Source organism: Sinohyriopsis cumingii, chromosome 5 (assembly GCF_028554795.1).
Source record: "Sinohyriopsis cumingii isolate HCF-2022 chromosome 5, ASM2855479v2, whole genome shotgun sequence".
Lineage (NCBI taxonomy): Eukaryota > Metazoa > Mollusca > Bivalvia > Unionida > Unionidae > Sinohyriopsis > Sinohyriopsis cumingii.
Genome location: NC_142965.1, coordinates 123713821 through 123736102, shown reverse-complemented (window position 1 = coordinate 123736102; position 22282 = coordinate 123713821). Strand labels below are relative to the sequence as shown.

At 36.8% G+C, this 22282-nt stretch overlaps 1 protein-coding gene across 5 annotated transcripts in view; it reads left to right on the top strand.

Moving 5' to 3' along the window:
• The window catches only part of LOC149800117 (ras GTPase-activating protein 3-like), a 132274-nt gene that overhangs the window by 59377 nt on the left and 50615 nt on the right, over positions 1-22282 (top strand). For all 5 annotated transcript variants that reach the window (XR_016421325.1, XR_016421324.1, XM_089959713.1 and 2 more), the window contains exons 12-17: positions 2076-2150; positions 6019-6142; positions 6691-6797; positions 8572-8649; positions 15063-15146; positions 17974-18053. Coding sequence is in view for 3 of the 5 variants with exons in the window: in XM_089959713.1 (XP_089815839.1) it covers positions 2076-2150; positions 6019-6142; positions 6691-6797; positions 8572-8649; positions 15063-15146; positions 17974-18053 (548 nt within the window). In the remaining 2 variants the exon portion in view is untranslated. The remainder of the gene's footprint in view (positions 1-2075; positions 2151-6018; positions 6143-6690; positions 6798-8571; positions 8650-15062; positions 15147-17973; positions 18054-22282) is intronic.

Here is a 22282-nt window from a genome sequence, read left to right as displayed (position 1 = left end):
TGATATCTGGTTTGTACCAAGTTAAAACTGTCCCATCCTTGCATCCATTATGTTCAGCACAGATGTCATCTTAAAATTTTTTATCAGTCAAGAACATCAGAGATGGTTTTAAGACTCATCAGTTATAAAGAAGCAGCAGTTTCATGGATTCCAGGTAATTCTTTTCAGCCAGTAGTGCATCAGCCAACCAAGGCAGAAACTTGATATAGTGGTCAGTTTGGCATCTGTTTTTCACAAGACCATCTGACCTTCTGTTTGTACACCTGTTCATCTGTCCACACTCTCAATTAAGGTTAGTGTTAAATTGTTTTAGACTATGCTGAATATTTAAGTAAATGTACTCTGTAGCTAAAAAGAAAGGTTTGATATTAAGGTCTCTTGTTTTTAATTACAGACCCTAAAACAGGTAAGTTTATGAGTGAAACAATAATGGAATGCTCAGCACATGAATGAATGCAAATGGAATGATGAATGGAGAGCACAAATACACAACACAATGTAGAATAATGAACGATAAATGAAAATGGAATGAAACTTGAATGAATTTCATGAATGGATTTCAAAAGCAATTATTTTTTAATATGAAATAAAATTTGCTGACATGCTCTGTATCCATATATTTAAATTTATTACAGTTATATTATTATTATTATTATTATTAATATTATTATTATTATTGTAAGCCCAAAGCCATCTTTTGCATTGTAAGCCCAGTACTATCCTTTGCATTGGCTGTTTTACTAAAGTACACTTTTTAATAGGACACAGTGCACAGGCATTAGTTCTTTTCCAGTAACACTCTGGAAAACCAGACTTTGGTAAATACATTACCGTTTGGTTCCAAATGAGCAAACATGAAATTAAATGATAAACTGAAGTGATAAACACATGATCAGAATGCATTTCTGTGACAGTAAATGAAAAATGACCCAATAATAGCTGAAAGACAAAGTCAGCATATATGGAATGCAAATGACAAATGTTTTAAATGCAGATAAGTGCAAATGAACCGCAAATAAAAATGCAGATTTGGTCAGCCAACCATATATATATATACTTATAAGTGAAGTCAATCTGCTAACAACAAAAACCCTGATATGCCATTGCATAATGTGTTAGCAGATCAGGGTCTTTGTGGGGTTTTTTGGTACTGAGTTCTCCTAACAAATGTCATAGACCCAGATATATTAGAGCATTATCTGAAGGCAGGTCAGAGTCTGTGTTGTTTTTACATTTGGACTGGGCTTATAATCTATTATATAGTGTGGGTCTTTTTCCAGGCAAGATATAACTAATGTTGTTTAATAAAATAATAATAACATCGTATTTTCCCATATTGTATGACTATCCTAAGTTGATTCAGAGTGTTGCTGACTAATGGATTTCTAAAATTTTCATAGTGTGACAGCAGTTTATCAAAATAAATTGTTTCTTGATGTTTTGCATGTCCTATTTATCTCTTGAAATGGTTGTGTTCTGTTATGTTCTTGCATATACTATCTTTGACAGCAAGTAAATTGTTTGAAAATCATTTATTTGTACAAAATTATGAAAATTCAGGATATCAATAATACAGTGTTATAGACCCTTGTTAAGGTAGATATAATTAAGTTTATGAAGCAGTTAACGTCGTGCTGACAGGTAAAAAGCAGAGGTCACCATGATGGGTTTTCTTGTTTGTAAAACTTTACAGTCACCTCAGAGGTCTGTAGTTGTTCTATTACATGATTTAGTGCAAAGTTTTAAAAGCAAACTTGAATCAGAATAAAATGAAAATTTCACCTGCATGAGAGCACAAAAAGTTGGTAATGATGTCACACAATAGGCATTGACATCACAACAGTGCAGTATGATAAATTATTGCAAATCATGTGACCTGTCATCCATTAAAGCATTTTAACAGGATACCTGCAGATAATCATCGTTAAAAGTGTGTAACTAAATAGATATGCCAAGCACATTGTAATTTTGACAAATAGTGTTATTACATCATAATCCTTTTAAAGTTTTTAAAAAATTATATGTTGGTAAGAGCAATAAAAAATTTGATTGTGTATGGTGATATTTTGTTTCAGATATGTTCAGAACACCTATCTTGTGAGATTGATCCAGCACGTCTGAAGGAGGGAGAAAATTTAGAAGTAAATATGGTAAGACTTGATCCTAGTATTTTTGTGGGATGAAATTCCAGCTTTACATCATCAATATAACGTCCTTTTACCTAGCTCTCTGTGATGCACCTGGTTGGAATGAATAATTTAAAGCTACTTATTAATTATATCTGCTAATTTAACTGTCCCAGCAAGACCATTTATAAGAGTGTTTGTGCTGTAAAAAAAATAAAAAATAAAAATAACAGTTAAGTCTGGCTACAGATAGCTGTCATGTGCTACAGACCATAACCAGACTAAAGTTCAAATCACTAACCACCATTATAGTGCAGAAGTCCTGTAAATCTTACTTATGATTAACCATTGCTTCTTTAAAAGGAACTGTCACAGATATACATTGTCATTTCAGAGGTTTGTATTATTTATCCTTTGTGTAGAACCACAAAACCCAATAATGCCATAATAAGAACTCTTTTGAAAAGGCTTCATTGTCTCGGTCAAATATGTCATTTGTCATTGGAGTCAGTCCGTATGTGAATAATAAGTGAGTATAATTTTCCAAATCTGATTTTCATTGTAAAAGGTTGTGTTGTTTATTTTATGTTACCATTATTAAAAGCCACGTGAAGTCTGTTCACAGTAGTGCAGGCTTGTTACACCCTTTAGTTTTGTTTTTAAATAAATTGATTTTGTTTCTGAATGGGTTACCTCTGTCTTTTGATTTCATTCATTGGTAAATGTTTATATTTTATATATCTTATATTCTGATCAAAGCTGCTAATTCATACACAGGATGGATGAGTAATATCAAAGCTAACCGTGCAGTTCTTATGCTGCATTTAAATGTCTGCAATTTATGGACATGTTAGGTTAACTTATGGTGAGGATAAATAAATATTACCATATTAATTTTATAATTCATATGATAACCTACTTATGTACATTGTGTGTTTGTGTGTGATTTGGATTTTTAATGTAGCTTTAACAATGTTTCAATCATATCGCTACGATGTCTGCAGTGTGACAGTTTATAGTGAAGTCTAGCACTGGGGCATCATGCCGCAGACATATAAGATGATGTTCCACCCAGTCACATTATCCTGACACTGGTCCAACCAGTCCTAACACTAACCACTTAATGCTGAGCGCCAAGTGAGGCAGCTGTTAGTACCATTTTTGTAAGTCTTTGGTACGACTCGGCTGGGAATCGAACCCACGACCTCCCGCATCCAAGGCGGATGCTCTAACCACTAGACCACCGGAGTGGTCACTTATGTACATCATGTACAAATATAATTGCAAATGTTTTATGAAAAATGTATATTTTTATTGCTATACAGTATTAATTTGAGATGACAAGAACTTTGAATAATGAATGAAATACATGTAGAGCAACTGTGGATATTTTCTACTCTAAAAATTGCTTTTATTTTGACCTTGTAAATTGTTAAGTTTGCACAAACCTATTATGAGAGACCACCTGTCTTGAGCAACCTCTTTTTGTTGACAGCAGGTATGGTCTCACAAGACAGGTTTTACAATATTGTCAGTTCAGTATTGTCAATGAATACATGTGAACCTCCCATTTGGGAAGGTTTTTGTTTTTGAGATGCAGTGTGTCTACTATCCCTTCCACCACTCACTGAAATCTCCCACATACTCAGAGTTATTGTTTAAAAATTGTCAGAAAGACATTTTTCCATTTTTCTTCACACCTTGCTTCCAGTGTAGTACATTTGTGGTATAGACTTAAAGAAACCATGTGACTGTACTGGCTTATACAAGCATCACACTTTAATTGCTAATTGGACAGACAATAACCTAACACCAATCATGGGATTATAATAGGTGTGTTCAGTAGTAATTCGGAAAGGATTAAAGATGTTAATGGATTATGATTGGATTTGACAGTGTCAGTTTGGCTTCAGATGTTTTGTGTTAAGCATTAAATTAAAGTCTGTTGATAAATTATACTGTGTATCAGAATTTGGAAAGAATTAAAGACATTAATAGATTATGGTTGGATTAGACATCACTACAGAGCTCAGGTGGAATAAAGCAGGTCTGTTTGGTATCTGTATTTAAAGTTGGTTGATATCTACATGTGCATTATCTCCCAATGCTAAAATATGAAGATTTGAATTTAAGTATGACAAAATTCAATAGTGGATGGAAACAGGAATTTCATTGGTTGCAGACAGAATTCAATAGTGGATGGAAACAGGAGTTTCATTGGTTGCAATCAAAGGGACACGAATATACATAAAGTCTGTTGTAAGATGAACTTCCTAAGTTGACCAATTTGACAGGCGGTCAGCATCCTGAATCTTTCCACAGACTTGAAACGATTTAACTTCTTTGTGGACTTGATGTCGTTTGTCCTGGTTCAGCTTTTGCACAAGTCTGTTATTATTGCTTGTCCTAAACTACATGGAGGATTGCAATGAAAATCTATCACAGCAACCATGTTGAAAATCTTGTTTTGATTTTGATTGGATGGTCTTATCAACATGATGTGCTTTTATTTGTTTTTGATTGGATGGTCTTATCAATATGATGTGTTCTATTTGGTCCTAAATAAAAATAGTGCCAAGTGGATATCAACCACATTTTTACATTCTTGTCATCACTACTCCTCCTAAATGAGAAGTCATATCACCATTGGGTTTTCACCAGAAGACTTATTTGTTTGTCCTAAATGAAAATCGTGCCTCCCATACATCCACTATCACCACAACAGTGGCCATCTGTAGATATATACCTTTTTTATTAATCATATGTACTCTTTTAGTAATCAATTTTGCCCCCAACTCTTCTTTTTTTAATTTTTTTTTTACTTTATCTAATTAATATAATTCACACCATTGAACTTAGATATTAGACAGGGTTGTGTATAACGCATAAGAAATGGCTATTGGGTCACTATGTCTCACTTTTTAAGCCTGGCTGTCAACTACAATGTGATAATGTATAGTTTGCTTGCATAATGTGATTAATATGTTAACTTCCATGCCGATGATGATGAAGGATTGTTGCACATTAATTTCTTTATGGGTCTTCAGAAACTGATAATCTGCCCTTGTCCCAGTAATTAGAATATATCACAGTAATGAAGGACATTAATTTCTTTATGGGTCTTCAGAAACTGATAATGGGCCCTTGTCCCAGTAATTAGAATATATCACAGTAATGAAGGACATTAATTTCTTTATGGGTCTTCAGAAACTGATAATCTGCCCTTGTCCCAGTAATTAGAATATATCACAGTAATGAAGAATTTACAATTTCAATAAAAATATTTATGGAAATTGTGTACCCATTGGTCTAGTTTTATCCAGAGGGCCAAGGGTGACCATGATATCTGACCTCGACCTGCATAGTTCTGTCTTCGCTTAGCCAACATGGATATGTAAAAATGCATGCCATTAGCTTTTGACAGGTTGGTGATTCTTCCCAAGTTCTTTCTCCATCACTGAAACCCACAAAACTAAACATGTCCCAAAATGATGGTGCTCCCAATCAGACCTGACAATCCATGGACACATTTAACTTGTGGAGTCATGAAGGTAATTTTTTACTCTCCATCTCCATTTATTCTTGGTGCCAAGGAGCTTCATTTAAATTCATGCTTCTACTCCTCAGAGGCCAAGGTGAGTGTAAAACAGTCTCCCATTGAATTTATTAGCTGTCCTTTACAAAGTATATGGGAGTTACTGTACAATATTGAATTTTTTTGCTATTGAATTTTTGTTTGTTATGGTCATTGTCAACTTTGGACACTTCCAGAAATGAAAAGAAAATAACCTTGTACATATTTTTGTGTGATATGACACAATTTAAACAAAAATGAGACTTGTAAACTTTGAGTAAGACATGACATTTGTTAACGGTGTATCTTATTCTATAGGAGACCCTGAAGAATTACATCAAACTAATTTTTGATGCCATTATGGTGTCAGGACTGGCTTGCCCAAGTATAATGTGTGAGGTATTTGCTGCTCTCAAGGAGGCTGCACAAGACCACTTGCCAGGTAAGAATTTTAACAAAAAACAAATTATTCTAGTCTTATAATGTTTATGCCCATTTGAAAATGTAAAATCTTCTGAAGGTTCATTTGCTAAATAGAAATCTGGTTGAATGTGTTTTCTGTGTCAATGTAAAACTAGTAAACACTGAATGGAGAAGGCATCTTAGTAGCTTTTTCCAGGGATACATGTTGCTGGAACACCCTGTTAGTAGCTAGTTGCCACTCAGGGCAGTGATTTTCTGGAGGGGAGTTCCAGTCTATATGACATTGTTGACCATTAGTAGTATTTAATGCTGTTATAAAACAATAACCAGTCTGATTTAGTAAATATTAGAAATAGACTTTAAAATTGTATGCAAATATTGTCGGATTCCTTTCTGATGTTACGAAGTAATAACTTTTATCTTTCTACATCACATGGTGCTTGTTACAAAATCTTTGTAAAAATGTGTAATTTTTAGAATTTGTAGTACATTGTGTAGGAAAGGTTGAATAAGAAAATAGAATTCTGTTAGAAATTTGTTATACCCTGTTTGTCTGTTATTTTGCAGACAAAAAGGAAGTAAGATATCAGGTGGTGTGTGGGTTCATATTTCTCAGGTTTTTTGCACCAGCAATTCTGGGCCCTCGCTTCTTTGATCTCACCACAGATACTCAGGTAAATTGGAAATTTCTACACTTTGCTTACAAGTAAGTTATGCTTACAATTAAATTTTTTGGTATGCAGATATTAGAAATGTATGGATATGATAAATTGCTGACTTAGGTCACATGATACCTGTAAACCTGTCTTATTCTTTTTAAAAAGGCAACAAGTTTTCATATTCCTGCCATAAGGTGGATCATATTATGTTGTGATAATGTATGCTCATTCATCTATTATCAATTTTATTTCTCCACAATAACTGGAGTTCTTCACTGTCTGCTGTTAACAAACTTTGAAAACATTTAGCACTTGGAGCAAGGAGGAAGCTTATCGATTTCAGCATCAGAAGGTCAGAGGTCATGGTTTTGGTCTGAAAGAAGAATGGTTGGAACATTAATTCTACATCACAGACATGAGCCAAACCTTGGGAATATTGTGCACCTGGGGTAAGGAAGAAGCCTGTTGATTGTGGGGTCAAGGTCACTGTGACCGAAAGAAGAAATATGGTTGCTGCACAGTAACAGTTGTTCAACGTTGCAGACATGGAACAGACTTTGTGGATAGCTTGCAGATGGTGTAAGGAAGAAGTCTTGATTTTTTAGTCAAAAGCTGAAAGTTCAGCATCACTGTGAATGAAGAAAAGTCATTACTGCATACAATTATAGTCTCAGAGACCAAGCTTTGTGGATTGCATGCACTTGGGAGAAGAAAGGACAGTTAGTGTTGAAGGTGACTGAACATAGAAAAATTGTTGCTGCACAATGACTTTAGTGGCTTGCTCTTTGGGTAAAGGTAAAAACTCAAAGGTCAAGGTCTTTGAGAGAAGAAAATGCTTTCTGCACCAAAAGTTCAGCTCTTGACCATGTACCTTCATCAAAGTTTTGTGGTTGACTTGTGCATTGAGTAAGAAAAAAGCCTGTTGATTTTTAGGTGAAAGTTAAAGGTAAAGGGCAGCAGGACTGAATGAAGAAAAATGGGTTTTGCATAATAACTTGTGATGTATTGAATAATAATTTGTGATGTATTTGAATAACTGTATTAGCAAAAGTTCCTTGACCAAACTATGGGAATGGCCTGCATTTAGGCTACAACATCTATATATTCTGTGATCTAAAGGTCAGAGGTCATGGTTATGTTAAATCAAATAAGAAAATAATAATTTCCTCACAGTAAGTTTTGGTCAGGACTGCCTACAGTCAGTTTCAATGAGACCCATTGGTGAGTAAACCATGCCATACTAATGTATAGAGGACTACTGAACATTGGGTGGGCATATAATGTGGCATTCATGTTACTTATGTTTAGGTTCTTGGTTAACTAATTTCACTGGTTCCAGAGTAATTTTTGTTGATGTATTTCTTTGTTCATATCATAGTATGTATTCAATGAAACTGTATTAAAATTTGTATTCATTTTGTATATATAGCTTTTTTCACACTAGCCTCTCAGAAATTCTGTTAAATATTGTTATTTATCATTGTTAAGTCCACTTGAATGTAAGATTGAGATAATGGCTACCTGTCTTATGGTTGTAAGGTGACCTTGACAAGGTGGCCTTGGGTTTAATTGAAAGATTTTCTAAAAATCTGTCATAGAAATCAATGATTGCCACAGTTGTTTATTTGGATGCTGGCTTCTTGATTAAAAGTAATTTATTTTAACCATTTCTAAATTTATATCAAATGATACTGATATCAAAATAAAGCAGGTTTAATGATGAAAGTTATTTGCTTTTCCAGTAAGACTAATATTAAATTGTAATTGTCACCATGATATTTATTTTCAGGATGAAACAGTGCATCGCACTCTCACTCTCATCTCCAAGGTCATCCAGAGGTTAGGCAATCTGGTTAGTTCACAGTCTGTAAGTATTTCATAGTCAGTGGGGTACATTATTTGCTGCAATCATAGTAAAAATCAATTAATGTTGATTATTGGTCCAGATTTAATTATTCACCATCACTCTTCTAATTGGTGATTCATTGATAATGCAAGAATTATATCTTGCAGAATACAGTCCCCTTTCTATTTTTCGGGCTTCAGAATAGAATATTTGTGAACAATTTAAGAAGAAAATAAACATACATGGGGAACTTTTGAAAATTAAGTAATTATTTTCGTGGACTTTTATTTCCTAGTTTCATATTTAAGAAAAAACAAAGGCATGGGTATATTCTTTAAAGCCACACAGACTCCTTCAAAGCAATAACTCCGTTTCCAAGCTCGCCCTCAGCAGAAGGGTGCAGTAGAGAGTGAGGGTGTTAAATGACAAATCTGTGTCTGTCAGGACAGTAGATAAGATCCTGCCCTTGTTGGAGGCATGAAGATCACGCTGTCAGCTTGTCTTGTGCTTTCTCTGCTGGGGACCTTGAACTCTGCAGTGGACTTGGTTCCCCCTAGGCAGACTGCACTTAACATCTTCTCCAGTGTCTCACTTTGGCGGTGTGGAAACTGCACAAAAGCCCCCTTGAATGTCCTAGTTCCTTCTTATTTGATGATCAAATCAGGACTAGTTTCTAGCTGAAATCACTATGTATCCCCACCCACCCCCAAACCCCACTCCAACCTGTTTGCAAGCACATGAGATTCAGGGTGTGGCTCTCATCTAGAGCTGGAAGGACTGGTTCTTCAGGGTTTTTGGTCCTGGGAAGAATCTACCCTCCACATTATCAGTTTGTAAATGAGTGTTCTTAGCTCCTCAGGGGTTGCTGCATGATGATGTCCTCCAACAACTTGTAGGTGCTGGTGTACCTCAGGAGAGAAGTAGGCACACATGCACCTTCTCTCTGCATGGAGGTTTGGAACCTCCTTCACTGGGTTACTTCAGAAGAAATTACCCACAGATTTGACACATTCCTGAAAAAAATGGATATTTTGGTGGACAGTATGTCAAGGAAAGGGAAGAAAGTTCAACAGATTGGTCACTTGTCCAATTCAAAGCAGATTTCATGTCCCAGCCTTAGGGGACTCCTTTAGTAAACTGTTTCACCACCAAGTTAAAGAGTATTCTCCCTTTTTTTGTTTTCCCATTCCCAGACCAGAAGGCCTGGGTGTTGTATGCTTTTACAAGAAATGGAATAATGAGTAGAATCCCAGAGTAAAACTAATTATACTCAGTGGAGCCCACCATTAATTGAATTAGAAAGGCTGCCCTCTTCATTAATATTTCCAATGCTACACACGTTTTAAAGACAATAACAAATCTGTGCATGTCTCACATATTCTCCCCCTGACCTACTACCCTCCTTTTATATTCTTGCATCATTTTATTTATTTTTTCCCTGAATCTCAAACAATGGTCAAAGTAAATTTGATTAAAAGAAGGAAACAATATTTTAGCAGTTGATTTGTCTATGACATTAACAAGGCCAAATATGTCAAAAAATTTGTACATTTGTTCACTAACAGTTTTTGCAACCTATTTTCGTGTTCATGTTATATGCATATTAATAAGTAACAAATATGTATTACTCGTCTCTTTATCAACAAAACAACATCGTGATGTTTATTATGCATGTTCAGTAATTGTGATAGAGTTTTTATTTTTGTTTAGTTACTGTAAATGGCATTTCAGTAACTGATTATAAATATCAGTGTCTCATTTGAATGATTAAATAATATTTGAAAAAAAGCATTACTTAATGGTAGAACTCATCTACATACAACCCTTCATGATATCATGCTGTTTAACTTATATGCAAAGATATCAGTGTTGCATATTGCACTATACTGTATCCAAAAGGTACACTATTTCATAGAGCTATTAAATTTTATGTATATGTATTGACACACTAAAAAAAAAGATTAACCTTTCTTTTCTCCTTCGAACACGTTCCCCAATCAAATTACCTTAGGAATATTAGCCTGCTACCTCACGAATCCAGCCCTACTAAAAAATGAAAATCATCATATTGTCAAATTTTAAATAGACAAAGGCAAGTATCTCTTGCCCATTACCTCCCCTTGATACCACCATGTGTCGCCAGTCTTTAATTTTGCAGTGTCCTGAGACACATGCAGTGCAATAGCCTCTGACAATCCAGCCTCTTTTTGTGTTCCTATGGACTGTCCAATGTTCATTTTGCATTTATAATGCGGATTCATTGATCTACTGCAGGTTGTATGCTTTATTTTACAATTTCTGCCACTATTTTGTCATTTGTCGGGACTTCGTCTTGTAGGACCACCATCCCACAATGCTGTCATTGACCTTACACAAGGTCATTATGGGTTAGCATACATTTGACTTTATTCGTTTACTCTGTCTGCTATGGAGCACATAATAGCGAATTCTGCAGTGCTGCTTGATAATTATGTTTAATTTATTCATATTTCATGCTGTTTTGATAGAATTCTTATTAAACAGGCATGCAGTGCTAGAAAGGCTGGCAGTGCAGATGATGTGGGCAGTGCTGTCTTTACTGGTGATGCTGGATATTAGAGTATTCATGGCATATACTCAAGGGAGAGCTCATGTCTTGCACAGATACGATTAAGCACAGTTGTCAAGGCCACCCGACATGATTTGTGCTGAGCTTGAAGCCAAGCCAGGTGATAACCCAGTAAAGGTGATGAGTCATCGATAGTTACATGTGCACCCACATCAACCCCTATCATGCAATAGTACAGTGGCTGTATGAAACCGATTTAATTTCACTGGACCTCCCTGTTCCCTCAGAAGGAGGGGCTGATCCAGGTCAGTCAGCAGGGCTTCAGGTTTCATTCAGCAACAATCCCCGTGCTCTTCCACACAATAAACTGAAAGATCGGTAGATCGATGCCTTTTGATAACAGAGGATACAGGTGTTTAGGTTATTCAAGGCTTGCTTTTGGCATGCAAACAGCAGGTGGAGGCCCATCATTGACTGGAATCTCCTCACAATGTTCAAGATGGAGAAGGCAATGTCATTCTGCCTCCCTGTTCAGGCAGTGAGTATCATTCTGCCTCCCTATTCAGGCAGGGCGAGTATGCCGTTAGTCTCGATCTGACAGATGTATATTTCCAAGTCCCTATCCACCCAGTCTGTTGCTAGTTTTCATGTTTACCACCACACTGTTACCAACTCACTGTTCTTCCCTTTGACCCTCTTCATCGCCTGGGCTTTCACTCAATGTTCTGGGTGTCTTCATCTACATTGACAGCAGCGTACTTGGGCAGCACCTTAAAGAAACACATTGTAAATTCTATCCTACTCTAAGGTGGAACAAACTCCCTTCTCTGCCAGATCATCCAGGCCTTTTCATGAACTGGGAATTTCAGACCTCCAAACATCCTAGAGTTTCATCCATTTGGGCATGTACGTCTTAACCAACTGGAATCTGACACGTCCCCTTGTGTTCTCTCTACTAGAATCATTGAACTCATTGAGTCCATTACCATCAAGACTAGGATTTCTTTGGGAGAGTTCTTGCAACTCCTTGGCTATTATAAAGCAGCGTACATGACCCCACATGGCCATCTTGTTATGCAGGCCTTGCTAGCACATTGGTGCCCCGATTTATATCCTCTTAATTTGATCATACATTAGTAGGGCAATCCAGACTGGCTGACCATTGGAATCCTGTAGAATAACCCAAAATGGAAATAATGTAAAGTACTGCCGCCAGTGCACATGGTGGGAGTATACCCACTTGTTACTACTGTTAGCAACACGTGAAATGGCCTCTATGCATCAATATCCTAGAAAGGAAAGCATTCATCAATACCTTTAGTTTCTGTAAAGATTGATTGTGGTCCTCTTTTGATATGACAACACTGGTAGTGACCTATATCCTCAAACAGGGAGGTAACAGACCACTTGTCTGGTGTTCTGATTTGGCTTTTTTCTATGTGGGTGCAACAATCTACATATCAACATGCAATTCAGCAACCTTCTGACTGCATCATTGGCTTCACCAAGAATGAATCCAGAAGGGGTCAGGTCCTTCACATGGAATGCCTCCTCCATCAGTGTGAATCCAGATTCACACACTTTAAAGGCATCTGATGATTGACTGCTTGGTGACGAGGTGGAATCAAGAGCAACCCAGATCCAGACACAACAGCTTGGGCTGTGAGATGCACTGTCAGCCATCTAGGAGGGGTTGTCGGCCTATGCCAGCTCTCCTACGGTGCTACAATTACGATGTCAGAATGGCAAGATGACTCTGATAGCCCTTCTTTGAGGGCACAAGCTCTGTATCACCGACATTTTTCCCAATGATGATACACCCAGGAAGATTCCAACCAACTTGAATCTACTGCCCTCTTCTTCTTAATGCTTAGCCTTCACCAGTACAGCCTTGTGAGTCAAACAATTCAAACCTTCATTTGTGGAGAGAAGCTTGAGAATAGCCATCAATATTGCCCATCTGCATACCTCTATCCTCCAACTTTCTCTAGCTCTGTTCTTGGAGGAGAAATCGTTGAACTACAATCATACCAAAAGCTACTGCTCTATGTTGGACAAATTCCAGCATCATGGCAACATGTTTGTGTGGGATAGAGACCTAACTGATCTTTTAGACAATATTGGTCTCATTTACCAGTATCCCTTATTTGTCTCCAAAGGAATCCAATCATTTTTTTAACATGCCTAGATTCGAACCCACTTGAACTTCTAGCCTTCACATTGCTAAAGACACTATCATACAGAGAATGTTTACTGATAGCTTTAGCTTCAGCATGCAGGGCAGGAGGGCTGCATCCCCCTTCACCAGAATTCTCTTCAGTTCAGATCGGAAGGTTCGGTGGTTCTCAAGATACCATGGGGATTCATAGCCCAGAACAGATTACTGTCTGTTGGTAGTAAACCAGTGTCCCTGCTCACTTTCTTCCATAGCCAGGTCAAGAACAGCAGCCATGCAAGATTCTGTTCGTGCCCTCAGGGATCAATGATTTCGGACACATTTCAACATTATGACAGATGTGGCGTTGAGCATTATAAAGATCTCTCTAAAGTTCCTATCATACAAGACATTCTTCCTGATAGTTTTAGCTATCACATGCAGGATCAGTGAGCTACATGCCCTTTCAGTCAACCCAAACAATCTTCTGTTCAGTTCAGATTATTGGGTAGTCCTTTACACAAGCAGGCCTAGTTGCCAAGAATGATTTGCCATCCATAGGTAACCGACAAGTTGTCATTCCTCCTCCTTTTTTCCATAGACAAGTCTAGAGAAGCAGCTATGCAAGATCCTGTAAGCACCCTCAAGCACTACTTGAGACGCACAGAGACAAGTCGTGACATAAGCAACATATCATCTCATGTGGCTTACTGCTCTGAAGTTCGGAGCAATCTCTGTGAGACAGCACAAAGGATATCATGCTTTGCACCCTTTATTCCTGGCTGAAGGGGGTCATATGCATGGTGTACTCTGACATCTCACCAGATCAGAGTAGCCTTACATCTGCACCCTCAAGCACTCTTGAGGATTACAGCACATTTCTGCAAGCCTCACTTTTGAATGGAATGTTTTGATCCGAGACATTATAGAGGCTGGTGACTGACATGCAGAGTCAGCCTTCTAAAGTTTTTATCTCAGAAATTTAGTGTCGCAGAGAAAAACGTTGATCTGGAGAACTGGTGGCAGCAGCACAAACAGTCACCAGACCCAACTTGACCAATCTACACAGCCCATTAGCTTTGCTGGATTTACCAGTGAAAATTTTGGTAGGTGAGATCTCAGTTTGATCTTCTCAGCCAGGTATATATACATCCATGATACCCACAAATCAAGGGTCAAGGGATCTCAGGCTGTGTTGCTTAGGTCATTAGGAGAAGGGTTATCTTTTATATGGGGAATCCAGCCACCCATCTCCAGATGGATACCTGAGGTAGAGGCCAGATGTTCTGCTAGTACTTATTCTCCTAACCTAAAGTGATTGGGAAATGTATTCAGCAGAGAAAGCAAATTTTGTAACTAATTTATGTTTCTCTGAGAGTACTTACCCAATCACATTACTTAAAAACCCTTCCAACCATCCTGCCATGCAAGCATCTGCATTAATGTCTCGCTCAGCTAACACTGGCAGCACCTGGTGGTATCAAGGGAGGTAATGGGCAAGAGTTACTGCCCTTGTCTGTATAAAAATGGACAATACAATGATTTTTGTCTTTTAGTAGGGCTGAATTTGTGAGGTAGCAGGGTAATATTCCTAACGTAATGTGATTGGGCAACTATTCTTGGAGGAACATAATTTACTTTAAAAATTTGCTATCTTGAAAATAGAGCAGTGTGTTGTTACTTTTACAAACATTCGCTTGGTGGCTGACACATTTTACCTTTGTTCTTTAGTGGACATACTGCCCGAAAGAAGACTATATGGTGCCTGTTTTTGAGCATTTTTCTGATGCATGCCATGTTGAGGCTGTTAAAATGGTGAGTGCTAAACATTTGTAATATTTTTATTTGTATATAAAATTAAGAGATGAATCTAAGCAAGCACCTGTCTGTCATTTGTTGCTTATTCAAAACTCTAAAGGTTCACTTGTCCTGAAGAACATGTGACCATTATGTAATTGTGTCTAAGCTGGTGTGAATAAGAGGATGTTATATTTTGTTGGTTTCAATGACACTTTTAATGCTTTACTGGCTTTATCAGGCCAAGGAAATTTGCCAGTTGATCAGGGTCTGTGGTGTTTTATCTACTAGTTGCTTTGAAGAGACTGCATAGACTCATCTGCCAGTGCATTATGCGACAGTAGATCTGGGTCTGTGCAGTTTGCAGACTTCTAAGTTAGTGTATAACTACTTGCTGTTGTATGATACTTTTTTGGCATTGAATGTTCACGACACTTTGTTTATGAATGGTGTCTCAATTAGTGGAGACATTGCAAGTGTCTAATTAATAGAGTTCAATATTTAGTAGTCTCCCATTTATGAGACTAGAGGCTACCATGTGGTAAGAGGCAAACTCATACCATATTTGCTTGCTTATAAGGTGAGTCCAACTGCAAACTGCACAGACCCAGATCTTCTAGCACATAATGCACCAGTAGATCTGGGTCTCTGTAGTTTGTTAGCAGTAATCAGTAGAACAAACAACATATACCCTGATCTGCATGTGCATTATGCTATGGCGGATCAGGATCTTTTGGTGTTTGCAGTTTGATTCTGCTTATAAGTGAATATACGGTATTAAAAATTTGTACATCTTTACCATTTTTGTTGCCTCTGACAACCAGCCAATCCTCATAATAGTAACTTTTCATAGCCTGGTGGATGGACTGATAAAGGGTTAGGGTGGGGATGGAGAGTAACACTTCAGTTGTTTGGTTTTAGGACACTGCATTGACATGTGGGAATTCTATCATAATCACCTTTTTTGTCCTTCCACCTGACCATCCATTTACACTTCATGTGGCACCATAGCTCTGCAATCTTTGCATATAATTTATACTGCATTTGGTTATTGAATTGTTTATTCATCATTTTAGATCAAGTTCCTTTTTGGGGTAAATGCTTGTGAGCAGGACCTCTGTAATGCACCCATCACTAATAGCTTTAGGTTTTTTATGCCTGCCATGAGGTGGCATGTATTAAATTATAATATCTGTCTGTACATATGTCAGTCAGTATGTTACCAGTTTCATTTCATTTCATTAGCTAAGTTTTCTATGATCTACCATTGGCTTTCACATTAGGAAAGGAAGAACTCTTTTGATTCCAGGCTTAAAAGTTCCAAGATCATTGTGACTGAAAGAAGGAAAATGCACAATAACTATAGTTCACCAAACTTTGTGGATAGCTTCACCTGGTGTAAGTAAGAACCTTGTCAATTTTAGGGTCAAAAAGTCACTGTGACTGAAAGAAGAAAAATGGTTTTAGCACAATAATTCTACTTCTCTGCCTTCTACAGAGACTAAACTTTGTGGATGGCTTGCATTTGGGATAAAGAAGAACACTATAGATTTTAGGCCCAAAAGATAAAGGTCAAGGTCACTCTGACTCACAGAAGATAGTTCATCTCTGGGTCCCAAACTTTGTGGATGGCTTGCACTTGGGATAAGGAATAATACTATTGATTTTAGGCTCAAAAGGTAAAAAGCCAATGTCACTCTGACTCACAGAATATAAGTTGTTTTCATAAAATAATTTAGTTCTCCATCATCTCTGGTTCCCAAACTTTGTGGATGGCTTGTGCTTGGGATAAGGAAGAATACTATCGATTTCAGACTCAGAATAGCCCTGTTGATTTTGGGGTCAAAAGGTCAAAAGTCATGGTCACTGTGATCGAAAGAATTAAAATGGTTTTTGCACAGTAACATTAGTTCCACATGACATACCATCACCAAACCTTTGATGACTTGCACTTGGGGTAGGGAACATGGCTATTGATTTGGTGTCTGAATGTTAGGGAACATGGCTATTGATTTGGTGTCTGAATGTTAGGGAACATGGCTGTTGATTTGGTGTCTGAATGTTAGGGAACATGGCTGTTGATTTGGTGTCTGAATGTTAGGGAACATGGCTGTTGATTTGGTGTCTGAATGTTAGGGAACATGGCTATTGATTTGGTGTCTGAATGTTAGGGAACATGGCTATTGATTTGGTGTCTGAATGTTAGGGAACATGGCTATTGATTTGGTGTCTGAATGTCAGGGAACATGGCTGTTGATTTGGTGTCTGAATGTCAGGGAACATGGCTATTGATTTGGTGTCTGAATGTCAGGGAACATGGCTATTGATTTGGTGTCTGAATGTTAGGGAACATGGCTATTGATTTGGTGTCTGAATGTTAGGGAACATGGCTATTGATTTGGTGTCTGAATGTCAGGGAACATGGCTGTTGATTTGGTGTCTGAATGTTAGGGAACATGGCTATTGATTTGGTGTCTGAATGTCAGGGAACATGGCTGTTGATTTGGTGTCTGAATGTTAAAGGTCAAGATGACTGACTGTAAGAAGAAAAATGGCCACCAACTGTAAAAAAGAAAAATAGTTTCAACATAGCAATGCAAATTATATATCATGGATTTTACTCTAACCTTGTTGATGTCTTGCACTTAGGGTAAGGAATCAGCTTACTGATATCAAGGTCAGAGGTCAGGGTTACTCTGAGGAAAAGAAAAAAATGTCAGTTGTATAAATAGGGGACTCTTAAACTTCTGAAAGTAGGATAGTGTGCCATCATGGTGTTCTTGTTTAACAGAATTTTCCATCATATAGTATGCAGCGAGATAATATATCACTTGTTCTATTTCAGTACCTTGATATTATATCCTCGTCAATGAAAATACATTCCAAACAGATGGACATTGAGCAGCCAGTTGTTTTAAAGGAAGGGTAAGTATCTTGTTGTTTCTAAAGGGAAAGGCAGAAAGTGTAAATAAATCATGGTCTTTGAATTTAGCTTTGTCTTGAGCTGTTTGAATCAATTATGTTAACAATACCTCTATATCAAAAATAAATGCTGTGATGATTATGTAACCAAGAGATGATGAAATGAAAACACTCATCAAATTATTGGTGTTACTGTGTGTTGATATGATTTGTTTAACCTAAAAACGTTGAGTACATGGTGGTCATATTGCTTTGGATACATGTACTGGAGTCCATTAACGTTAAATAAATATGACCCATTCCATGACATTTCCAACAATGTGGCAAAATTAATGTCAAGAAATCATGCCATGAAGTGAGATCCTTTCATCACAGATTTGACAGGTCAGATTTTTATTGACTTGGTTGGGTATTTCATTAATCAGCTTTTAATAAACAATCAAATTGGCATTGTCTGAAGAACAGTAATTTTGAAACTTCAAAAAACATACCCTGTTGTTGCAAAATCTAACCTAATTAATTTTTCTCATGAAAAAATGAATGTAAACAAATGTAAAATACAACTACAGAAAAAATTAAACCCAGTATGCATCGTCCGTGGTTCCAAAGGAAAAAATTGCTTTTCACAGAAAAGTGAAAGGGATGAAATTTTATTTGTAGCAGTTGACAGGGTGGAACAACTTGTGTGACCATTGTTATGTCTGTAATACCAAAAGGTACCAAAAACTAAAATAAAAGCCATGTATGGCTTATTGCTGATTTCCTAATTTGATGAAAGAATGCTAGAGATAAAAATACTGAAAGCTTCAGATAAATGCTTTTACTTAAATATCACTTCAGTTAAAGAGAATTAACTAAATCTCTTTTTATGCATGACCGTTAAGAGTACATTGCAGTTGAAAGCATTACTGAATAACTCTCCTTTTTTACACAGTGTACTAGCTCTTCAGGGAAATTCAGCCATTTTGTGAGTAAACGAAAATCAAATACCCAGTATTTCTGCAACATCAAATGATTTTAAAATATTTTAGTAAATAAAACAAAGAAAATGATATTTGAAGAAAAAAAGAAAATACTTGAAGAAAAAAAAGACTTGCTTGAAGAATTAATGTGAATAATCAGACTAACATTAAAATTCTATGAAATATTTACCGTCTGTACTCGTGTACATGTTGGGTCCAACAGCAAACAACACAGACCCTGATTTGCTGTTGTATAATGCACCAGCGGATAAGGGTATATTTTTGTTCTACTGATTAGCCTTAATGATCTGCATATACCTGGATATACTGGTGCGCTATGCAACGGGAGATCTGGGTCTGCGAAGTCTTAGGTTGGATCTGACTTCAAAGCGAGTACATGTGATATGTTTGATTTTGATATTGCATTCCTGCAATGCATTGCATTGCAAGAATAGAGAGGAAAATTTAAATGACAAAATGAAATATGTATCAAATAAAATAAGACTGCTAAAGAACAGGAATATTTTTACTTTACTTTGCGACATGTCTGTATTAATACCACAAAAGATATTGCCTTTGTGGGAACTGGTTGCATTTTAATCATGGCTCAATATTTTAATGTTTTGTTACACTTTCCTTTCTGCTGTTTAACTTTCAGGCCAATAGAGGTTAAGGAACAAAACTGGTATACTTCTATATTATTATTAAAAGGTGTGTTGTGTGTCACTTTGGGGAACCTGTTCAAGTTCAAGGTCATTGTGGTATATTTAAAGTTTTCCCTCATACATTCCTTTCTGCTCTATAACTTTCAGAGATTAAGAGACAATGCTACCCATATTTATACATCATTATTACAAGTTGTGTTATGAACCAATCTTCTGCCTTTTTTCCAATCCAGATGTTGGACTGCCACATGCAGTATGTGGTCATTATTGCTATCAGTAAAGAAGTGTTATATTCCTTTTTTTGTTACAAGCAGCTCAGTAAACAGTACAACCACAAATAAAGGATATAACCCCTCCCACATTTTGGCTAGGTTTACATAAGGGAGACCACTCCAGAATGATAGATGTGGAATTCTTTAGGAGTCGTCATCATGTCAGTTATACAACTAGAGCATAATGTTCTGCTTTATTAAAAACAAAAATATTTATCGGGACAGGTGAAAACATAATGCAAAAGCAAAAAATTTGCAATAAATTTTGAGTCAACTTTCCGATTTTTGGGGTTTTTTGAAAAGTAGATTAGTCAGTGTCTCCACTGTTTTAAAACTGGTCAGAACTTTTGTAGAACATGTCATACACCCTGGGTATCTTTGGAGCATTCTCATCTCTTTCTGATACAAGTCGTGGAAAGAGGTTCCAATGTGATGCTTCCAAAACCAGTAAGTTTTTGGTCATCCAGTTAACGGTGTGAAGAAGAGTCTTGTAACATGATAGGACTTGAAAATAACACTTAATGACATCTCAACAATCAATTAGTTACAATCACTTTTAATTTTTAATGTTATTCCTGCAACTTGGTATTGGAAAGATTGAAGAAATTATTTGATTTCACTTGTATGCAACCTTTGCTTGGTTTGCTATTGGTGATGACACATAATTTATTCATGGTGATGTTATGAAGTTATTATGATGTAATAACAACCATTAGCTTTGGAGCAGTTCAAAACGGCCATTTTTTATGTCCTAGGTATTTTTCTAGCACACGTTGGATAGGGCAGAGGATGTGTTCCAATTGACACTTTGGGTTGATAGTTTGTTGTATGACTTCAAAACAAAGACATTACCGTATATACTCGCATATAAGCTGAATAATTTAGGAAAATATAAAGGCCTGGAAAAAGGGAGGTTGGCTTATCCGCAGGCCAGTGTCTAAACTTGACAGGTTTTATGTCTTTTTGTTGACTACTATAATGGCCGTAAATCTGTGGACATGAAACAATATTTTTTCCATGTCCTAAGATAGGTATGTAAAAAAAAAAACCTTTCGGTGACCCGACAATTATTAAACTATTATGAAGTACTATGATTGATTTTGTTATTATTTTGCATGTGCATATTTTCTGATTTCTCCAACACGAAATTAAATAAAGGTAAATACAGACTTCATAATTCATGGGCCGGTTGAGTTTACCCGGAAGACCAGACTGAACTATAATGTAAACTACTTACACAGTGCAAAGCTTGCATAGCATCACTTAAATCCATATTTATTCCCAAATATATTTGATGCAGATTTTGCTTTATTCATTGTTTCGACCATATTGCATTCTTCCAGATAACATTTCAGCTAGTCCTTAATAGCTGTTTCATTTATGTTGAATCACGCGCTCACTAGTTACTCATTTTCAAGGGGCCCAGAGTGGCCGAGTGGTCTAAAGCGCTTTCCATTACGGATCACTGCCATCTCACCTCTTTCTGCGTGGGTTCGAGTCTCAGATTCAGCTAATGTGGGTATGTGAGAAAGCTTGCCAGTAGCTTCTTGTGGGTTGGTAGTTCTTTCCGGTGTTTTTCCGGGTTCTTCCTCCACCATTAATACTGGCCGCCATGTATAGCCTATCATGTGCTGAAAAATGGCGTTAAACCCTACAACAACAACAACTCATTTTCAATGCTATCAGCAATCCTACAAATGGAAGTAATATTTTTTAAAAGGTATGCAGGTTTAATTGTATATTGCATATAAGCAGCATAATTTACCATGTTCACGAAGAGTGGTAATAACAAAGGCTAAAATTCTCATATAGATCAACATCAATCAATTTTAGTTTTGTGTTTTGGCCGAACAATTATCATAACTTTCAACACAATGTAAAGCTTGATGTTTCGGCGTCTCCTATGTTGATAGTCTGCGAATTTGTCTTTCATTTTGCGACAGCAGAACAGGCTAGTTAATCATTAAAATCCTGAAACTGGCTTGTGTTGAGAGGGAGTTTTGACCTGTAACTATACGAGTACAATGATGTGTAATTGCCTTTTATTCCATAATATTAGCATGATTACCATAGTTTTGTAAAACGGGATGTAAGGCATACCTATGAACTTTTCAAAAGCAAAGTAGGGAGACTGATTTTAAAAAAAAGATTGGGACCTAAAATCAGGAGGTTTTTCTTGGCATTTTTAAAGTCTTGTTTTCACTAAATATTGATCGATCTACCTGGTCCAGTATGCGTGAAATTTGCAAAAAAGACTCCCCGTTTCTCCCTTTGACGCACCCTATTTTACCCCAGTATGTGCCCTATTTTCATATTATGGTCAGCTGTGGTCA